This window comes from Marmota marmota, unplaced genomic scaffold (assembly GCF_001458135.2).
Source record: "Marmota marmota marmota unplaced genomic scaffold, marMar, whole genome shotgun sequence".
Taxonomy (NCBI): Eukaryota; Metazoa; Chordata; class Mammalia; order Rodentia; family Sciuridae; genus Marmota; species Marmota marmota.
The window spans coordinates 58,275,218-58,297,169 of record NW_025999900.1 but is presented as its reverse complement, the minus strand read 5'-3'; the positions used below and the strand labels follow the sequence as shown (position 1 = coordinate 58,297,169).

The following is a 21,952-nucleotide window of genomic DNA, read 5'->3' as shown; positions in this document are numbered from 1 at the left end:
ACCAGCATGTGACCAAGTGGTAGGGGAGTTTTCTTAAAAATGACTGGGGTTGGGGCTGGGATTGTGGCTCAGTGGTAGAGCACTTGCCTAGCAAGTGCAAGGCCCTGGGTTCGATCCTCAGCACCACATACAAATAAATAAATAAGATAAAGATATAAAATGCATATTCTTGCTTTAAAAAAAATGACTGGGGTTAAGCTGGGCACCTGTAATCACAGCAGCTCCAGAGGCTGAGACAAGAGGACCACAAATTAAAGCCAGCCTCAGAAAAAGCAAGGTGCTAAGCAATTCAGCAAGACCCTGTCGCTAAATAAAATGCAAAACAGGGCTAAGGATGTGGCTCAGTGGTCAAGTGCCCAAATTCAATCCCTGGTACCCGCCCACCCCCTCACCAAAAAAAAAAAAAAATGACAGGGTTTACACATGATGAGAAATTTTCAGCTTATTTTTTAAATTATAATTATTAATGTGTTAATTGTACAAAATAGTGGCTTTCACTGTGGTAATTTCACACATGCATATAACATACTCTGATCATATCTACCTTCCCTGCTTCCCTATCTTTCCTCTCCTCCCACCTCCCCCGTTTCCCCTCTCACCTCTCTTATAATCCCCCTCCTACTTTCATGTCATTCTTTATTTTTCTTCTCTAGATTACACATAATGAGCTTAATTTTGATTCTCCTTTGCACCTAACATTTGCAAATTTATCACTGTACCAAGATCATCTAAGCAGCGTCTAAAAACTAAGCTCAGTGAAAAAGGAACCACATTTTTAGCTGTTGAACTTCTTGGATCACTAAGCTCTTGTTTATCAAAAAGAAATCATTCAGTGCTAAATTGCAATTTGGCTGCTCTTTGGATCATGTTTGGATTCTCATCTGCCCTCCATCCAGGGCCTTCCTCAAGACTTTCAGATTATTAATCTTTTGGCTCCCTGGTTGAATCATGGAAGAGAAGTGGACCCATATCAGTTATTCATTCCACCTTGTAAAACAATCAATAAACTCAACAACTTCACTGAGATTTTGTCCAAATGCAAATTAAATTTTGTTCTCTCTCCTTCTTTAATTATTTTCTTTTTAAAAACTTTTATTAGTTATTGATGGACCTTTATTTATTTATTTGTTTATACATGGTGCTGAGAATCGAACCCAGTACCTCACACATGCTAGGCAAGTGCTCTACCACTCAGCCACAACCCCAGCCCCTCTTTAATTATTTTCTTGAAGAAGATAACTTAAATTGCAGATAAAAATAATAAATGGCTATGTCTGCATAATGTGCTACTGTGTAAGACATTCTCTTTGCATACATTATTTTATATAAACCCTATAACAATCAGGCAGGGGAGGTGTCATAGACTCACTTTGCAAATGAGGAAACTGAAGCTCCAGGGAGTTAAATGACTCCATGTGGCACAGTAAAAGGAGATGGATTGGGAGTCACAACAGCCTTAGGTTCAACTACTTATTAGTAGTGTCACCTTGACCAAAATGCTACATCAGACCAAGCCTCAGTTCCTGCATTTGTAAAATGGGGATAATATTATAATAGGGATATTGTGAAACTGAATAAATGGCAAAAATAAAGGTGTGTACAAAGCTCATGTCATATGACCATCCTTTCTTCTTTTCTTTTTTTGCAGAACTGGACTCCAGTTCTTCAGACCCCAAGATATGGGCTCATTTAACAATGTTCCAGCTGCCTCCCCAGATACCAATAAATTCCCCACATGGTCTGTTTAATCCTTTAAAAACATCTTGCATTTAGTGAATCTAAGATATGAGCAGATGGGGTCCTACCTTCAGTCTGGTCAGCGTGTGCATGTCCGCCATGAAGTCCAGCACTTCACCAATGGACTGCCGCACACACTCCATGGCTGCGGTCCCACACTGAAACACAAGCACACGACTGGCCACAGCGGCATTTCTGTCCAACCCACTCTAGCTGTACCCTCTTTGCTAAGGACTTGTTGCATTTTCTGGATTTCTGACTCACTCTACCACCCAGCTTAGTCTGTGACTGTCTGCCCATGGTTTGTGGCAAAGTAAAGGTTTGTAGCAGAGTAAAGACACAGGGGCGCCTTCCAGGGGCAGAGTTAAATGCTGTTTCCCCTGGGTAATGAGACTGATTTTTGCTTATTTTTAAGCTGGTCTGTACACATGAATCATACATAATGCCATTATCACCTCAAAACTACTGTTAACACTATCACTCTGGGGAAATCTAAAATGTAAGTAAAATGTGTTACCAAATTTCACCACCAGAATCTTATCTCTTTAAATGTGTGCACATATATATTACTAACTAAATATATATAAACATTGTTTTGCTGACTCAAAAATTCTTATGTTCAAGTCAAGACGCTTACAACTTAACTTCATGTAGATAGTCGGGGCACTACTAAATAGACACAGGTATCCATGTCAAGTTCTTGCTAGAGATAGATAGGAGAAAGAAATAAAAATGGTCACCTTCTGTACATACCTAAAGTATGTTAGGGAACTTTTTAAAGGAAAATAAAGCATGTTTGTGTTTGAGGTTATTAAGCGGCAGAGACCTGCCTTCTCGGGGAAATGCAGCAAATGTAGGATTATAAGCAAAGCAAAGGAAAATGAACAGACAGGCTGCTACATCAAAGCCGTATGAGAGAACCCACACATCAGGCCGCGTATAATGTGGATCAAAAGCAGGCAGTCTTTGAAGCGGTATGAATACCATGCTAAAGGCTTCACTTGGCTTTCTTTAGGAAAATCTGGAACATTATAGACTTAACTAGCTCACCCAGTGGCTCTCATTTTCCCATATTCATGTAAATCTGCATAGCACTGAACTCTATCACCTCCTCTCTCTTCTAGAATGTTACGCTTGTCAGTTCTTCTGACAGGATAACAAACAGTAAAATAAGGCTAGTGGCAGTCTGTCAGAGTGTTTTCCAAGCATTTCATATGTTCTAAGGTTTTCTTCTTTTAATTTGAATCAAGTGAAGGAATTGTAAAAGGTTATTGTGTTCCTGCTTTTGCAATATGAATCCTTCTGTGCAAGGAGGATTTCCCCCTGGTTTATTCCATTTTCTTTGACCTTTCACACATCATGCAAATAGGAGCATAGACTGTTCTTGAATTTCTTGAAAGGGATTTGTTTCTTTCATAAGCAGTATTTTATACCAGTTCAACTAGGCAAATGTCACAGAAAGTCATTACCAGGAGCATTATTCAATATTCACCTTTTAAGTCTGAATCTCAAGAAATGAGAGCAAAGACTTTACTATTACATAGGTATTTTGTTCTAGAGACAGCAATTATGCCCAGTAAAAGCCTTAAAATCCACTTTTTATTCAGGATATAGGGAGCCAGCTACATACACAAAACAAAATAGGTAATTTACAATCCCTCTTTTTCTACTTTGTAAAGCAGAAGTACAACTTAGATGTGTTATTTTAAAAAACAAAACAGAACATAAGGAGTCAAGCTCCATTTGTTTCAGAGGCCCATATTCATTTCAATAGGAAAATGATGAAAAAGGAGTGGAAAAATGTACTCTAACCTCAGACACAGGAATTGAAGCAGAGCACACACAATTCTTCTTTAAAACATATTTGAGGTTTAAGTTACATTTCCTAATTATAGAAGAATGTATGCTCATTGCAGAAAATTTGGAAAATACAAGTTACTAAAAAGAACAATTAAAATCACTGTAATCCTAATACTTGTTCTCCACCTCTTTGAAAACTAACCGTTAAAATTTCCTTTCAAGTTTTTTGAATGCATATAAAAAAGCACACATATGCACAATATTTATAAGATTGAAATAACCTTTTGCTAATTTGCTTTTTAATTAAATCCATCACAAGCATTTTCCAATTACTTAAATATTCTTTGAAACATTGATTTAGTAGCCACATTGTAATAGTCAGATGTACCTTACTTTATTAAACAAAACTCTAATATTGGACACTTATTTTTGTTTCCATATTTTTGCTATTTTAAGGGATGCTTTACAACATATACCTGCTTATAAATCTTTTGATGCATATTTATTTTCTCAAACATATTCCTAGAAGTAGTTTGTTAAACTGTACTCTAGTAAAGTTGCTTTCACTACCACCAACAGCTAAAATGCTTGTTTCCCTTCACCATAAATAAGTTTAATCATCAAGAAAACACTGGGATGGGGGTACCAGCCACAAGGTACAAAACTTCAGTTATGCAAGATAAATAAGCCCTGGAACTCTACTGGGCAGCACAGTGCCTGCAGTTAGCATAGCTACCATGAATGTAAAATTTGTCACAAGGGTTGATCTTATATTAAGTGTTCTTATCATAATAATAAATAAGCAAATGGGGAGATGGCAGATAAGCAGAGATTGTGCTGTGACAGTTCCACAGGTATATTCCATCTCCAATCATCATGCGGCATACATTAAGGACGCAGTGCTTTTTATATCTGTCCTCCCCGCTGCCCAGCCAATTAAGGTCAACTAGACGCTAATAGAGGGGTTTTTCCCTTCCCTTAAAGCAACTATTTTTAAAAAAGAAAAATAAATCAACTGATTTACTAGCCAATTTTAATTTTTATATTTTCAAATATTCTTTTATTTTGCTTTACTTTTATTTTATTTTATTAATTTATAATTCATTGATTACATGTAAGGGTAAAAGGTTTCTTTAAAATGGCTTATTAACTGGTCCTTGGAAAGGTTCTATATGTGAATCCTACAACTGCTGCTTTGTTGTTGTTACTGAACATTTGCCTTCTACTTACTGATTTCATTAAACCTTTTACATATTAGGGCTTTTTTTTTTTTCAAACTATCATAGGTAGCAAATATTGAGTTCTAAGGTTAATCAATCATGAACACTGAGGGTGCCGCAGAGGGACTGGCCACTTCCCAGAGCCACTTTTCTTCTTCCCTAGCACACAGGTAGATCACATTCCCCATCCTCTCTGGCTGTTAGATGTGTGTGCTCATGTGACTGGGCTCCAACCAACAAAATGTGAGTAGAAGAAACATGCACTTCTAGACCTGACCCATGAAAATCTCCCATGTACCTCATTCTCTTCTCTTTCCCCAACCACCAGAGTGAATGGCAGAGGACTGCAGATGAAGGAAGAAACCTGAGCCCTGAGCCTACGTGTGGTAGTTCCTTTCCCTTGACATCAGCCTGCTCACTTAAACTTCACAGGAACAATAAGTTTCTTTGGTGTTAAATTGCTGGGAATTGGGATTTTATCATCTTTCATTACCCTAATTACTACAAAGAATACTTAAAAAAAACTTATATTATTAAAAGTATAATAATTCTACTCTAGAAATCTATAAGAAGTAATCCAAAGTACAAAGATTTATGCACAAAGGTGTTCATTGCATATTAATTACAATTGCAGAAAATAATTAAAAGTATCCAACAATAGGCAATGTTTGTTAATATCATTTTTAATAGATATTATAGGCAACAAAATCTACTCATTACTAACTACATGGCTGGCACCGTCTGAATATGCTTTATACGAATCATCTCAGTCACCCTCAGCCTGTACCTTAGGCCCAGTTATAGCTTATTCTACAGATGATGCAAATCAAAGAATCATAGGTTAAATAATTTCACAAAATCACACAGCTAGTAAAAGCAGGCCTCAAACCCTGGTGTGACTCTAAAGCCTACATTCATAACCACTATTTTATGAAATACAAAAATGCAGACAATTAATTTGGTCAGGACTTACTCCAGGGACAGAGGCTATCATCTGCTTGCTCAGGATTGTTGATTCAGCTAGTTTGGTTCCAGCATCTGCACAAATAAACTAATAAAAAAGAAAGAATAATTATTTTTAAGAGTATTTGGACAGTAATAAGTAATTTGTAATTTTATTAAAATGGCTTAAACTCATTAGTGTTTACTTTCTTGACAGTCTGCCCTGGATACCTCAGTTAATCATGTTAATCATGACAGTTCATTCCTATCAGCATAGAAATGGCATGAGCGTGCAGATTTTACTTTGCCCAGAAAAACCAGGTGGTATTGAAATGGTGCGTTCAATTGTGGAAGAAATAAAAGATGTCAACATTGTCAGAGTTACTCTGGAGTCAAACTATTTATTATCCCCCCACCCCGAGAGGCACTTGAATTCAGGGGTGCTCTATCACTAAGCTACATTCCCGCCTTTTTTATTTTAAGACAGGGTCTCACTAAGTTGCCCAGGTTCGCCTCAAACTTGCAATCCTCCTGCCTCAGCTCCCCCCACAAGTCACTCATTCTATTTATTCTGTAGCACTTTTTGGCAGTTACTATTAGCAAGGTTTCATAGATTTTCATGACGTCTGTCATTACAGTATGTATTCAGAATGAAAATAGAAAGTCAGCTTCAGAGCAAGTGCTCTGCCTATTTCATCCCCTCCAAGGATCCTTGGTGTCTTGTCTTCCTCCCCCCACTTCATTCACATGTCTTCTCTGGGCTGAGAATAACACCAGTCGTGCTCCACATACTCACATGACTTTTTACATGTCCACTGCAAAAGCCATCACATTAGACGGTGGCGACCTAACAGTCTATTTCTCAGCTGGCCACAAGCTTCTCAAGAACCCAGCCTTCAAGTACCTCTCCTCAGCACTAGCTAGTGCCTGGCATCCCAGAGGGGCTCAACAAGAGTTTAAGAAAGAAGCCAATTAATCAATTCTGACTTGAGATCATACTGAAGATAGATGTAGCAGATTACAATTTAATTTGCTTCCTTACAGATTTTGGCAGGTGTTTCCTACTTAATGTAACATCCAACTATTTACTTATAGTTTTTGGAAAGAAGTTAAACAAGGTCTGAAAAGTTGGCTATGAGTCATTTACTCCTGTTTAATTTTTCTTCCTTGGCCTTTGGCCAGTGACCCTTTGAGATCTGAAGCTGCTATGCAGAGTCCAGAAGCTCTGAAGAAGTTTTGACACCAAGAGCTCTTCCTTCTCATCTATGCAGAAGGCACAGGGAAGCTGGATGGCTCAAGACCATAAGTGCAGCCAGGTAGGCTTCTTCCCTGTCAAACTGGGAGGAGTAACACAGACTAGGGTCACACAGAAAATCTCAGGGAGGCCTGCTGAGGAGCTCTAGAACAAGGGAACAGAAACTAGTATATTGTTTGGCTAAGTAGGGGCCCAAGTCTAAGCACTGTTCTTGGGCAGCAGGTTTGGGCTAACAAGGCAAAAGCCTTCTGAGGCCAGGAGCCCTGAGAATTCTTGCATAATGACTAAGAACTGGTCTTCAATTTTGGGATATGTGTTTTTTCATGAAAGGTATTTAGGTACAGGTAATCAGGCTTGGGGCAGAGGATAGCAGGCAGAGCTGTCCTGGGAGTTGCATGACAGAAGTGGATACCAGATCTCCTCATTAACATTTTGTCATTTCCATTTGTCTCAAATGCTATTACTGAATGTGAGGAATGTTTTAGGCCAGCTACTCTGAATCTGGAAAAGAAAGTAGCAGCTGGGATTATCCTGGGAATGCCTAAAAATTTCTATTATCTTATTCAGGTATGCTTATGTCTTTTCACCTAACTTAGATTTATTCTAATGCTGTATAAGGAAAAGTGACTAAATCAGGTTTAAAAACTGTGAAGCTTTTAACTTTGGCCAAAACCTGTAAGTGAAAAAATAAAACAATAACACTTGATAGAAGGACAAGTGAAAAGCAGCAGGAGCACCCTAACTTGACCTCCTGACAGATACTGCATGTTTTCACAGAGACAGTATTTTCCAAAGCTCTCTGAGTCTGCAATTGGAAGCAAATGACTTATACCTAAGTCCAAAATCTTAGTCAGGACACCAGCATTCGTTTTAACTAATTTATTTACAACAGAAATGCAACTGCACAGCTAAGAGAGGCTACAAGGAAGACAGAGTTCACCTAATGCATGAGGTATGGGGTGCTTAGAGTTGTTCTTTTATGTATGGTTCAAAGTCTGGGCCTCCCAATGGGTGCTTGCATGCCTGGTGGCCCTTGATGGCAAGACAGGATCTGCAAAGAAGTAAAACATTCAAGCACCATTGTGTGCCTTCAGCAGGCACCTTCGCCACCTGCCACTCTCAGTAAACCAGACTGAGGACAGTGTGAGCTCCTCAACAGCATGTAAGCAGTCACCACCTGTCAGATCTGTGATGACTTGTGCAAGTCCAAATCAATCAAAAATTACCCTAAAGTAATGGAGGTGCCTCAAAAGCCCAGCATATGAAAGTCTTTACTTCATTATGGCTGCCAACCACAACTGTAAAGAACTCCACCAGATCTGCACAGACCTGCTCCAAGTATAAAGATATGACTAAATAAAATCAGAGTGGGGAATGATAATTGCTGTAGAAAGAAGAATTCCATACTTTCAGAGAGAGAAATATGACACTGAAATATGCACTCCTCCAGGAGTACAAAAGAACACAAAAGAAACATGATATCCATTATGTGTCATTACTAAATTCATTATCAGAATGATACCCAAAATAGTATCTCCACCTCTCATCCCAGAGAGTGATTAGATTATGATGAACCTAACTGATATGAACAACTCCACTCAGCAGTGACTGTGAATTAGAGACAACAGCCGTGCTACTGCCATTTCTTTGTCATCCAGCCCACAATCAATCTATTTTTAAAAGAAAACCTTTTACCAACATGACTTCTCATAACTTGAATATGCAGGTATATCCCACAGAGTGGGAGTGGTACATGCAAATTAGCAGAATATCTACTCTTGAACCATAAAAGAGCTGGGGGAAATTCATTTTGACTTGAACTTAGTTTTTATGATGATTTTCAGGGGATTATTGCTCTATTATGAATGCTTTCCTTTAATCCGTCTCAAGAACAATTAGAATAATCTCTCACACATCAAATATCTATAGCAAACCAGCAGAAGAGAAATGTTGTAAGCAAAGGCAAAAATGTTACTAGATTTGAATTAAAAAATAACATGACAGTCCATCTGTCCCAAGTACAGATGGAGAAATGTGGCTTAGTGGTTGACAATTTTAGATTCTGAAAAGGGTCACTTTTTTTCTATTTGTCAAATTACTTCCTGTCTGGGTGCCTCTTTATCCTTGGGCGGGGGGAAGTCCACTTGAGAAATTAAGATCACCTGACTTCACTGAAAGAAATATAACAGCAACAGCAAACAAATAATAACAGACAACCACAAGGAGAGGCTGGGCAATCTCCCCTGATGTCAGGCCCAGGCAGAATTGGTGGGAATTAAAAATCAGACTGGTGAGCTGGGATATAGCTTGACTTAGTTGGTAGAGTGCTTGCCTCGAGTGCACGAGGCCCTGGGTTCAATCCCCAGCACCACACACACACAAAAAAAAAAAAAGAAAGAAAGAAAAAGAAAGAAAGCAGACTGGTGGTACCTGTTACTGCCTTGGAATGTTTAGATTTGGATAACCCCACATTCCTTGGGCAAGAGTTCCAGTGTCCTCTGAGGGGTTTCTTGTACTGCTAGAGTTCTGGTAAACAACAAAGGTATGGCCTGCCTGAGAAGACGGTAAGGTTCCACCTTAGTAAATGTACCCGTCTACTAAGGTACGAATTAGAGAAGTAGATGAAACAAACAGTGGTTCCTCACAGAGTAAAAGAGTCACTGGTGAGCCCAAGGCTGGGGCAACTGAGTCTTCTCAGTGATGGAACCAGTGTTCATGGGGTTCACTGGGGTAGTTTTCCTCCCAATTATTCTATTCTTTTCTGTTTTCCAAGGGCATTTTCAGCTGAACAGACATGCCTCTACTGCCTTCAGACTGGCCACTGATTATCCATGAAGAAAGTCTGGCTTCTCTGGAACCATTCTGTCTGTGCTATAAGCCTGGTTGTCCAGGTGCCAGAAACTGACAGTGCCCATCAGTAAAGAGAACGCTTCCCTTGAGTCCAGCCTAGAGCCTCCAGCCTAAGAGGAGCTATGAGAGAGCAGGCTGCCACCTCCGTCATCCTCCTGAGAATAGTATGAGGGTCCAGGCAATCAAGGACAAGAAAAAAGGAACTAGGAAACTCACAGAAAGATGCTCTGGTCATGAAGAGGGATAAAGGTGCTCCTCTCTTACCCCATGGAGACTCCATAATTTGGGCAGAAGCCCTGGGTGGGAAAGGGAACTACTCTGTTCTCAGGGTATGCCTCCCTTTCATTCTCTCATTAATAATGGAAATGATTTAGAGGTTGTAAAAGAAGGATGTGTTACTTCAAAATGGTATGATATTTAACTTTTTTTTTGCCAGAAAAGGATGAAACATTATTCAAAAAGTTGTACATCATGGGCAGAAACTTAAAATGTCTTCAAAACACTTCTCCAATCTGAATAATTTTACAACTTGACTTTTTAAATTTCACAATTCAATGACTGTGTGTGTGCCCACATACATATTTAAGATGAAAGTGTTACATTTGAAACAGAAGATGAAATTCATAAAATACACTTAGAAATGTCTACTTTTTGCCTTCTTTCTTCCTAAAGCTAATTTGTTTTTGTTATTTATTCACCTAATTGTGATGCAATAATCACTGTTTTCATAGTTCCCTTAAGCATTAAGTAATTTAAACTGCCAGTGTTCTTTTGCTGTTTAGTGACAAGTGCTTATTATGGTTGACTAATGTACTTCATAGAAATCCAGCCCCCAGCAGTTACCCTGTGGGATGCCAGACCCCAAGGAGATCAGCCACACAGAACTGCTTTGCTCAAGACTGAGGTCTACAGGAAAGCACTCTCAGGGCCCGGAAACCTAGTTTTGTTTTGGGTGCACATCCACCACTGAAATGCCATCAGCACTTGCAGACACTGCCAATGCTACCCTTAAATCCCTCCTGGGCTATTTTACTAAAGCCTGTGCACCTGCCCCTCCTCCAGGGGAGAGCCTGTTCATCTTAAGGTCAGCTTTACTTGTACTCAAAGATAGTGCTACTGAGGTTATGTGAGTAGGAGTGGCTGCTGGTAACAACCCGCTGGGAGAAATCCATCTGTCTCTCCTTAGGAGCACAGATACTTTCTGATTGTGTCCTTGCTTCTGTCTTCCTCCTGGGCTGTACAATGAAAGTGGTATACATTGAAAGAACACCAACTTTTTACTAAATCTCAGGCTTATGAGAAAAACTCAATTCTGGTCCTAATGATTAGTGTATAGTGGGAAAGTCAGGGAACCATGCAGAGGATATCCCATGGTAAATGACAAGTGTGGTTCTCCTCTTCTCTACCAGGTAAACTTGAATTTCTGTGTGTTCTTCAATGTCCACATGGTCCCTTTTTGACACCAATTTCTAACTCAGCACATGTCTCTTTTACCTACCTATACATTATGTTTAAATTTTTTGTTTACATATCAACTTCACCTACTAGAGTCTAAACTCCTGGAGGGAAAGGACCTCATATGGCACATCTGTCTCTTCCCCATTATCCTGCATAGCACCTGCATATTTCAAGATTCATAATGGCTTAACATAAAATAGATGTTCAATTAATCAATTAAATGTTCTCTTTGCCTTTATCTCTCCACATCTTAGCTCTCTTTCTAGTTCCTTGATGCGAAGCTCCCAATTTCCTTCAGGCATTTAACCTCTAACTGGCAGGCCCAGACTCTGGAACTGGCCTTAATGCTAATCCAGGGAGAATGGAAACCGCTGTGCTTTGGCTAGTGGACACTTTGTGCAATGGCCATCTGAATGATACCCTGATCCACTGTAGCTCATGGCTTTAAGTCCAGCCTCAGCTCCTGGAGTGGAGGCAGGGGCTCAGTTTACTAGATGCCTGTGGACTCCTCTAATGCTACCGGCCTGCTTGTGCTCAGTTCCATCCTCATGTCATTGTCCCTAAATTTACTCTAACTTCCTGCCTCTGCCTCCCCTATTGTTTTAAGCCAGTGTAGGTCTGGGCCAAACCCCAACTCCAGGCCAAAAAAAAAATTATCTGCACCCACTAATCCTTTGTGACCCAACTCAAATGCCACTTCTTCTGAAGTCCTCCCTGATTTCATACCACATGAGGTGGGATCACTCCTGCTCTCAAATTCCCCACAAACTGTTTACCTCTCTCTCTTATGGCACCCGTCACAGCCTGTCTCAGGTGATCAAAATCTGTCTGCTTGCCTTAGATGCTGAGTTAAGGTCACTGAGGATGCAGGTGTCCTCAAAGCAACACCCAAAAGCATGATGACACCTGATTCTCCAGAGTCTGCCTCAGTGATCTATCGATAGCTGATTTACACCCACCTACACCTTGACTGGACCAGCACATCCTGTTATTTACAGTGTCTGGGCTGGCTCACCTCACCTTCCAGAACATTCACTGACTCAGCCACACTGAGCGGACTCTGTGATCACTCTGGAGCCTGCTGCCCCATGTTTTGCTTCGTTTGGCCTATCTCCGCTCTGGTGAGGGAGCTGCCCTCCAACCTACTGGATTACAAATTTCTTGAGGATAGAAACTATTGCCTCATTCTTCTTTTTGTCCCTCACAGAACCTCACTAGGGTCAAAATTAATGCTTCTTTTTTTTTTCTTTTTAAGCCAGTGGAAGTGCTGAGTGCATCATATTTATTAGAACTTCAGCTCATATACAATATATCATTTCTCATCTCTGAACAAAGGCACCTGGCACCTATGCATCTGCCCCTCATCTCTTAATCTTTCCAAGTATGCATGGACCCCATAAAGCATTTTACAAACACAGCATAAGCCTACCTGGACAAGCAGAAGGAGGTTTGTATCTGGCAAAGGAGATTTGAGCTTCAGGGCCTGTAGAAGTTCTAGAACAACACTACGAGATAAGTAGAATTTATCCCGTTCCTGGAAAAAAACAAAACAGCAAAGGTAAGTGATTTAAAAACGTAGTTAGAGTAGATATATGTCAAAGAGCTTCCCAAAATTCCAAGATCAGAAATAAGAATACTTTAAAAAGCACAGCTGTGCTGAAGAAATCAAATTAAAGCAAGAAAGAAAAAAGGCATTTTTGCATGCATAATGAGTTTACTGAAGCAATAAGGACACATAATTTAATGGGCATGAAGTGATAGACTGTTTCTTAAATATAAAACCACAGGATTTAGTACTCAGTCTTAAGAAATAGATTCCAAAAACTGCAACAATTAAACAAATCTAAAGTATTTTTCAATACAAAATGAGTTAGAGAGAAACTCATATAACTGTTTAAAAAGTTCCATATTCTCTCCAAGGAACTCATTTTTTAAGTGGACTATTTCAAGCATATAGAAAAAGAAAGAGAATGGAATATGTCGTATACCTACCCCCATCTTGCCAAACAGTATCATTTGCTTTATTTCATTTAGCCTTTTCAAAATGATAAATGAAACATTACAGAAACAGCTGAATATACCTATAGAGTACCCTTCTTTTTCTTCCTTCCTTCTTCAAAGTAGGCACCATTCTGAATCTGTTGCTTAATCTTTCAAGTACTTTGATTATATACATACCTCCATTAGAACATAAAATATTGTTCCATTTTTTAAAAAAATTTCTAACAATGGTATCATATTGTGCATAATGGTGACTTCACTACATAAGGTTTTTTTTTTAAGAGAGAGAGAGATAATTTTTTAATATTTATTTTTTAGTTTTTGGTGGACACAACATCTTTATTTTATTTTTATGTGGTGCTGAGGATCGAACCCAGTGCCCTGCGCTTGCCAAGCGAGTGCGCTACCGCTTGAGCCACATCCCCAGCCCACTACATAAGTTTTAAAAATAATCCCTACTAATAGACGTAGCTCTCAACTCAGCAGCTTAATAGTATTTTTATTGTATGAATATAGCAATATTCGTCAATCAGTCCTCCTGTTGATAGCACACTGGATGGATTTTAATTTTATAAGTCTTTTTTATTGTCAAGTATAACACACATGCAGAAAAGTACATAAAATATCAGCATACAGTTAAGTGGATCAAGATGGATTGAACACTCATGTAATTGCCACCCAGAGATGAACACAGCACGTTGCAATTCCCTTTCAAGGGCCTGGGAGTCCTTTCTTGATCCTTCCATAAGTAAGTAATAGAGTTCCTGTGGGTCTGTGTTCAGGATCTTTCCCCGCTATTCACTTTCACTCACATCTTGCCTCCTTGTATGTCTGTTATTGTTGACTGTATGCTGGATGCTCCATTTAAAAATTATTTGTAGAAATAACTTGCAGCTAAAATGTTACCTTCCTTCCAAGAGCTTTCAGTTTGCTTTTTGCCAGGTGCGTGGCAAACCAAGGTTACCTTCATCTACATACAGGATTGTAATATCTTACCTTGGGTTTGACACTAAGCTGTGCCCACTGAAGACAAGTATACTTCTAAATTATCTGTACTTTGTGGCCCCAGGCAAAGATGTGTGGGTTGAGGGATATGGTATCAGGGTTCCCACTCTTGTTATGTTCCCCATCTGACTTTCTTCTCCCTAGCCTCTCGCAGCTTCCAAAATTGCAACTGAGCCTCTCAACCAGATCTTTTAGATCAACAAACACCCACAGGGCAAAACTGACCTTCCGTGTGAGGCTTGCAACCCTGTGTTACAGTGTTCTCCGAGATCCTGGCCTCATAATTCCTCTGTATGTGATTAGAATTTTGATAGTTTTAAGAAGTTTAAATGAAAATGTGCACTTAAAAAAAACTTTTTTTAATATTAAATGGGAAGATAGGTGCAAATTACCTAGCTCATCATTAAAATTACAGATTATTCTGAAAGAACCTTCTTTATTAATTGGTTCTTGTCCTTGAAAATAGGATCTCTCAATTTATTCAACGTTCTTCAATAAAATTTTCTGGTTGTCTCATTCTTGCACATTCTTGTTAGATTTATTTATTTTTGTTGCCACAACAAATGAAATTTAAAGTACATTTTTATAATCACATGTGGCTTAACATTAAAAATGGGTCATTTCTGGGTATTCATTTGTATCTAGCATCCTTTATGAACTCTGTTGTAAATTCTAAAAAGGTGTCTATAGATTCTCTTTGGTCCATTTGCAATCACATCACCTAGGGAAAATGAGAGTTGTATTTTTCCTGTCTAAGTTTTATACTTAAGTTATTCTTCCTTTCTTGCTTAACAAAGTAGCACTATGATGAACAGAAGCAATGATATTAGCATCCTTGACTTATGATTTTAAGGGAATTGGTGGCACTTCACCATTAAAATAAGGCTTGCTAGAGGTTTCTGGTAGACCTCCTTTTATTAAGTTAAGGAAGTTCCCTTCTATTGCTACTTTGATAAGACTATATGATAAATGAATGTGGAATTATAAAAAGTGCTTTTCTTGCATCTGCTAAAAAATCGCCAAAAGTTTTCTCCTTTAATCTGGCACTATGTGACATTAATAGATATTCTAATATTTAAACCATTTTTGTACTTCAGGAAAATCCCAACTGGGTCATGATGTTCTATTTTTAATGCATTGATTGCTGTTATTCATTCTAATTTTTTTCATGTATGAAAAGATATTGGCCTATAATTTTCCTTTCCCCTATTGCCCTTGTATGACTGGTATCAAGATTCTACTGTTCTCATAAAAAGAGTTGGGAAGTGAAATATTCCCTCTTTTCCACTTCACTAATTTGTATGAAGCAGGGATAAGCCTATTCCCACATTTTGACAGAAAGTGTCTCTGAAGCTGTAATAGATTTTTGGACAGGTTTTTAACTATTGAATGCATTTTTTACTTATTTAAAACTAGTTAGTTTTTTCTTTTTCCATATTATCACACATTACATTTTTCTAGAAAGCTGTCCCTCATGTCAAGGATTTTAAATGTACTGGCATAAGCATAAAGCTGGTCATTTCTGAATCTCCATTAAGTCTACAGTTATTTTCCCTTTTTCATTGCTACCTATATCTTTTATCTATTTTTCTGATCAATCTTGCCAAAGGTTTGCTCACTTTATTAGTCTAATCAAAGAGCCACTTTTTAGTTGTATTGGCACTCTATTATACCCACGTTTTTAATGTTATTGATTTTTGCTCTTATCTTTCATCATTTGTTTCCTTAAATTTTCGGTGATTACCCTGTTATTATAACTTAAGCTGACTTGTTTAGTTCATTTAGCTTTTCTTTCTCTTTTTTTTTTTCAGTAAAAAGTGCTTAAAACAAAATTTCTCTTAAATATCTCTGTGGCTATATCTGTCAAATTTTGAAAAGGGAATATTTTCATACTTGTTTAGTAGTAAATACTTCTATAAATTTTCTTATAATATTTCCTGTGTTCTTTGCCTTATTTACAAGTCAATTTTTTTTAGAGAGAGAGAGAGAGAAAAGAGAGAGAGAATTTTTAAATATTTATTTATTTTTTTTTAGTTTTCGGTGGACGCAACATCTTTATTTTATTTTTATGTGGTGCTGAGGATGGAACCCCAGCACCCTGTGCATGCCAGGTGAGCACGCTACCGCTTGAGCCACATCCCCAGTCCTACAATATTTTTTTATTTCCAAATATAGCAAATCTCAGACACCAATAACCCATATAGCATCTTTGTATGAACTGAAAAAAGAAAATACACACACACACACACACACAAACACATATTAATACATGATTACAAAGCCTGAACAACCATCTGACTTTTCAGGACTTTGGCAGTCAACAGCCCTGACTGCATATGTACACATCTACTCTCACCCAATCACACTCACCCTCAAGGCCACACACTCCCCAACACCAGCAGGTAAAGGGACTGCACCAAAATCTGATGGGGACACAGGATATAGACATCTGAGAACAAGGAACAGTCAATAGAAGACTCTTAAAGGCACCTGGGGTATAGCTGGGACACAGCACAGCCATATATATACCAGTGATGTATACATGTATACACTACTCCATGTTTGAAGGCTTGTGAGCTGATGTGGCTTTTATGTGTGTGTGTGTGGGGGGGGTTGCTCTCCCAGCTGCTTTAGGATTTAACCAGGGAGTCCCAAATCTCTACACCTCCCTCAATACTCAATAAAATTTATATATGTAAGTTATGCATAGTGCCTCTATAGATGTGGAGGCTTTATTCAAACCACTTCTGAACATTTACATGAAGAGATGGTTTAGTTATGGATTTACAATTTAATTGCACTATGATGGAAAACTTGGTCTCCTTGAAACCTACTCTCCAATATGTTTTATGACCCTGAGTTGGATCCCCAATTCCACGAAAACAACCCCCTGCCCCAAAGCAAAATAGTCTGTTACCTATTCTATATTTTAAAAATTTCTAAATTTAAAAAATATTGTTTTCAAATCATGGATTCAAAACTCTTTACATGCCCATTGGATCCAATTTACTCACTGTGTCATTCAAATCAACTCTGGACATTTGTTTCTTATCTGCTTGATATTTCAGTTCTGAATTCTAAAATCTCAAACTATGTGAATTTGTCAATTCCTCTTTATAATCCTAATTTTTGTTTTAGTATATTTTGAGGCTGTTATTAGCTTTACAGAGTTTTACACATTTTCACATCTTATCACATTTTCCTGAAGAATTGTTCCTTTAGTCAATATATGGTGACTTCATAATGTTTTTAACTTAAAGTCAGATTACTGACTTTAGCTTTCTTTTCATTAGTATTTACCTAGTGTATTTTTTTTTTTACTCTTTATCTTTCAAACATTCTGAGTGTCATTAGATGTGTCTTTCATAAAAAAAAATATAGGTCTATTTTTATAATGCAATCTGACAATCCCTACTGATTCTAGCAAACATATTTATTGTGATTAAATATTTGGAATTTATTTTTATCTTCTTAATTTCTTATTATAATTTGTTCTGTGATTCTCTTTTGTCTTGAGTGAGTTTTATATCTAATTTATCTTCTATTTGTATGGAACTAACACATTATGTTTCAGAGTTTATACTTAAAACATTTACATATATTCCTTTCTTTTTTCCTTTTTGTTTTTGCACTGGGAATTGAACCAAGGGGTATTTTAAACTGAACTACATCCACAGTGCTTTTTAATCTTTTATTTTGAGACAAATTGCCAAGACTGTCTTGGACCTGTGATCCTCCTGCTTCAATCTCCAGAGTTGCTGGGATTAGGGATATGCACCAGCACACCTTGCTATATGTATTCTTAAGAATTTAAAGTTATTTATCATCTCTGCCCTTCTTGTGAACAATACACAGGATGCTTGGGCTCCTATTCCCAACTACAAACATTGCTTATGCACATGTACATGCACATGCGCATACACACACACACTTCTTATAAGCTCTCATATCCAGTATTTTCATGTCGTTTTTGTTTTTATAGTTATCTGGTTAACATTATTATTATTATTGCTGCTTTATATTTTCAATGATCACTTGCATTTCTACACTTCACCAACTTCTTTGGTAAACTGCCTTCATACATTTTATTTCTTCCATTTTAGTTCAATTTTCTTCTAACTGTAATATATCTCATAGGTATTGTTTCCATAAATTCTACCAGAACATTTCTTATCTTCCTGATGGCATATTTATATATTCTTTACTCCAGAAGGATATTGTAGCTGGTAGAGAACTTAAGGAGAACAGTTCTTTTTTTACCATTTGGAACACATTTTTCCATTGTCTTTGGGCTTCCATTGTGCTATTATAAAGTTTGTTGTCAGTCTATCTTTAGTGTCTTTTCTCTTGGTTGCTGTTAAAATAGTTTCTTTGTCTTGGTTTTTCTGTCAAATTATACCTATTCATATAAATTATGACATAAGCAGGTAACACTTCAGTTTATTTGTAATCATTTTAGGGCTCCTTGTGCTTCCTGAATCAGAAAATTAATGATTTCTATTAACGTTGCAATTGATAAAATGCCTATTTTGCATTTTTGAAACACTTATTAGATATATGTTAGAACTTCTCTTTATATCCTTCATCTTTTTATTGCACTTTGTTACATTGTATGTGATTTCTTCAGGTCTAGTTTCCATTGCACTAATTCTCTCTTTAGGTATGTTTAATTCAATGTTTATACTGTCAATGATCACTTAGATTCCACACTTGGAATGTGATTTTTTTCTCATGTGAGTGACTGATTTTCATTTCTAAACTTTCTATTTTATTCTAATCAGTCTGTTTTGTGATGACTATATTTCTTCCTGCATTTTTTCTTATCTTTTATATACTTGGCTTAAAGCATGATTTTATAATCTTTGTCTTGTTTTCATATTGGTCATTCTTGGAGGAGACAACTTGCTATTTATTGACTTTGTTAATCTAGCTTGTAGTAGGTTATTTCTTCAATTTGGAGAGAGTTAATTTTAAGTTCTGAGCTCATGTTTTTGCCCTTTTCATTCTTGTAAAATTAACTAAACATTTTAAGTCATGTTTATTACATTTTTATCAGAATTCTGTATTCTAAGTGGGATAGTTTCCAGGTTATCTGGACTGCCATGTTGCTGGAAAAGGAAGTCTCCTAAGCTCTTGCTTTTCCATGCTTTTTCTTTTAATTATGTAAGTAGATACTGCTGTTTTTAAACTGTTTCTTATAGTTTCTCATTATCTTTGAAGAAAGTAGGACACTCTTGATTAATACTATCTATAAATAACAATCATGTTGTGTTGGAGAAATGAGGAAGGATAGATGACAACAGGTAGTGAAATGTCACTAAAATCATGATGGATTATGAAGGTATATAATGTATAATAGCATTCAAAATCACAAATATCTCAAATTTGTAATGCTGGGAAGTCAATACTTATAGTAATCAATACTTATAGTGCCCATCACATGACGTACAAACTCATTGTGAGTCTTCCTCCCTAAAACAGGTAGAATTTAAATAAATTAAACATAAAGACAATTAAGAATTAGAATGAATTCTAAAAATAAAACATCTTTTTGTTGTAGTTGTACTTTTTTTAAAGTGAAATAAAGGGGGAGAGTTATTTTTTTAAGAAAAATTTAAAAGAATTTAAAAATGCTGATTCTCTTAATAGAAAATATATTGCTTCAGGCAGGGTAATAAATAGTTTATAATCAGGCCAAAGAGAAGATTATCATGGAATATTTAATGTGGCAGAATGGACACAAGTTGGTAAGAAAGAAGACAAGGGCGTTTGAAATAGAATGAAAGCCTGGTTATAAAATCATGTTTTTATGAAGAAAATAAAGGGTTCATAGTCTTGGTGACACGAATAAAGGGGCATTCTGAGTGTTTAAGCAGAAACAACAGAAACAGAGACCCCATTGAAAAGACATTTGGAAAATCTGGAGATCAAGAGGGTAATATTCGCACACTGTCCTAAGAACAGAAATGCTCCACGTTTTCCTGGCCTTCTGCTTTTCCATCGGGACAGCATGTGCCGGTTCCGATAAGGCTGCTGTACCAACTGGGCAAGCGGTATTCTTCCACTTTCTCAGCTGTGGGGAGGGGGGTGCTAAAGATAATTCAATAGAGGAACCATGATCAGGACAAGATGACAAAAGATGAGATTTGAATCTCAGAGGCCATGAACCCAGAACTGGGAGAAAGACAAATGATGAGCCTTAAGGTGCTTCACAGGCTTCTACAGATGACCAGCTGGTGGTGTTCCCCTCTGGGTATAAAAATGATAGGTAGTGACGCCTCACCCACTGACCTTGGGATGGTGATCTTGAAAAGGACCTTAAAAGATCATTAAGACAGTTAATATCCCTCACTGAAAGTACCCCTGGAAGTTTGCTGGCAGCTGGAAGTTTGCTGGGGCCCCTTCGGCTGTGGCTCTCAACATCCACGACACTCGATTCTCCAAATGTGTATATTTTAGAAATATTTGTGTATATTGTTTTCTAAAGTGTTTTCTTCCCATACTATTTATCAGACTTTAGAAGAACTATTAATTTTTAAGGTATTAAAGCAAGTAAATAATAGGGATTTGACACTGATTAGAAAGACTATATTTCTGCCAGTTTCCAGTTTCACAGGAGCACACACATGCAACCTTACCTTACTGAAAGCTCGGTAACATAAGCCACACAGTTCCACCAGGTAGGCCAGAGTGAAGACAGCGTTCTGAATTACAAAGCTGAGCAGTTTTGAAAATGGTTCCAACAAACTCTGCAATGAGATTGGGGCCAAATAAAATGTCTGTCTGTTTCCTTCATAAAGAAAACCATTAAAGTATCATTATATTTTAATGGAATTATTCTTTTTTATTTAAAATCGTTGCCAGGTGGCCACTGTAGCAACCCTGGTGGTCTAATTAAAGTATAACTACACCTTTAACCAGTGACTCAAAGAGCATGATTTTATTGTTCAAAAACTTCATTTTTCCACATGGCATCATTTACAAACCATCTGACTACCACTCTACCACCCTGTTCACCCTAAGAAATCCAGCCCCAGCGAGGTCTGCTTTAGGATTTTCCACTCTATTCTCAGAACCTCTAAGTATCTGGTTCTTCAGATTCAGATCCTCCAGAAGCCTGTCTCCGCAGTTCACTAGTGCAAACCACTCTGTCATATAAGAACCCAAGTATAATTAGCTTGGATAGAAACCCTTCCTCAGCTTCCTGCCAAGGAAGACTTTGTTCATTTGGTTTCTTCATCTGAATCCCATCCACAAAGGGCCAGTTCTAATTTCTTAGTACACTTTATTAAGTTCTTTAGGAACATTTTCTGAGCACCTACTGAGTGTTAGGTTAGGCAGAGCTCATTGCTTTCATACAGTTTATCACATTCAAATTTTTTAACTATCCTGGGAAACAGCATGTTAGTTAATGACACAGCTCCAGAATCTGATTTAAGTGTGTTCACACTAGTTCTGATGACATTAAATAAGCGATCTAACCTGTCTGAGACTTAGTTTTCTCCTTCTCTAAAAGTGGAAAAATAATAGATTACACACATTAGGGTTGTTGTGAGAATTACGGGAGATAATGTATGCAAAGAACTTGGCAACAGTAAGCTCTCCATTGATGCTAGCTAGCTACAATCTTCATTATGAACCCTCTGAAGCTTTAGTATCACTCTGTGTTCACAGCAGAATCAGT

The 21,952-nt window shown here is 37.5% G+C and overlaps 1 protein-coding gene across 16 annotated transcripts in view; it reads right to left on the bottom strand.

Annotated features, from left to right (window-relative positions):
• Nucleotides 1-21,952, bottom strand: part of Unc79 (unc-79 homolog, NALCN channel complex subunit) — a 258,968-nt gene that overhangs the window by 27,008 nt on the left and 210,008 nt on the right. For all 16 annotated transcript variants that reach the window (XM_015495035.2, XM_048799242.1, XM_048799233.1 and 13 more), the window contains 4 exons: nucleotides 20,907-21,017; nucleotides 12,692-12,796; nucleotides 5,731-5,808; nucleotides 1,806-1,895 (listed from right to left, as the gene is read on the bottom strand). In XM_015495035.2, the coding sequence (XP_015350521.1) occupies nucleotides 1,806-1,895; nucleotides 5,731-5,808; nucleotides 12,692-12,796; nucleotides 20,907-21,017 (384 nt within the window). The remainder of the gene's footprint in view (nucleotides 1-1,805; nucleotides 1,896-5,730; nucleotides 5,809-12,691; nucleotides 12,797-20,906; nucleotides 21,018-21,952) is intronic.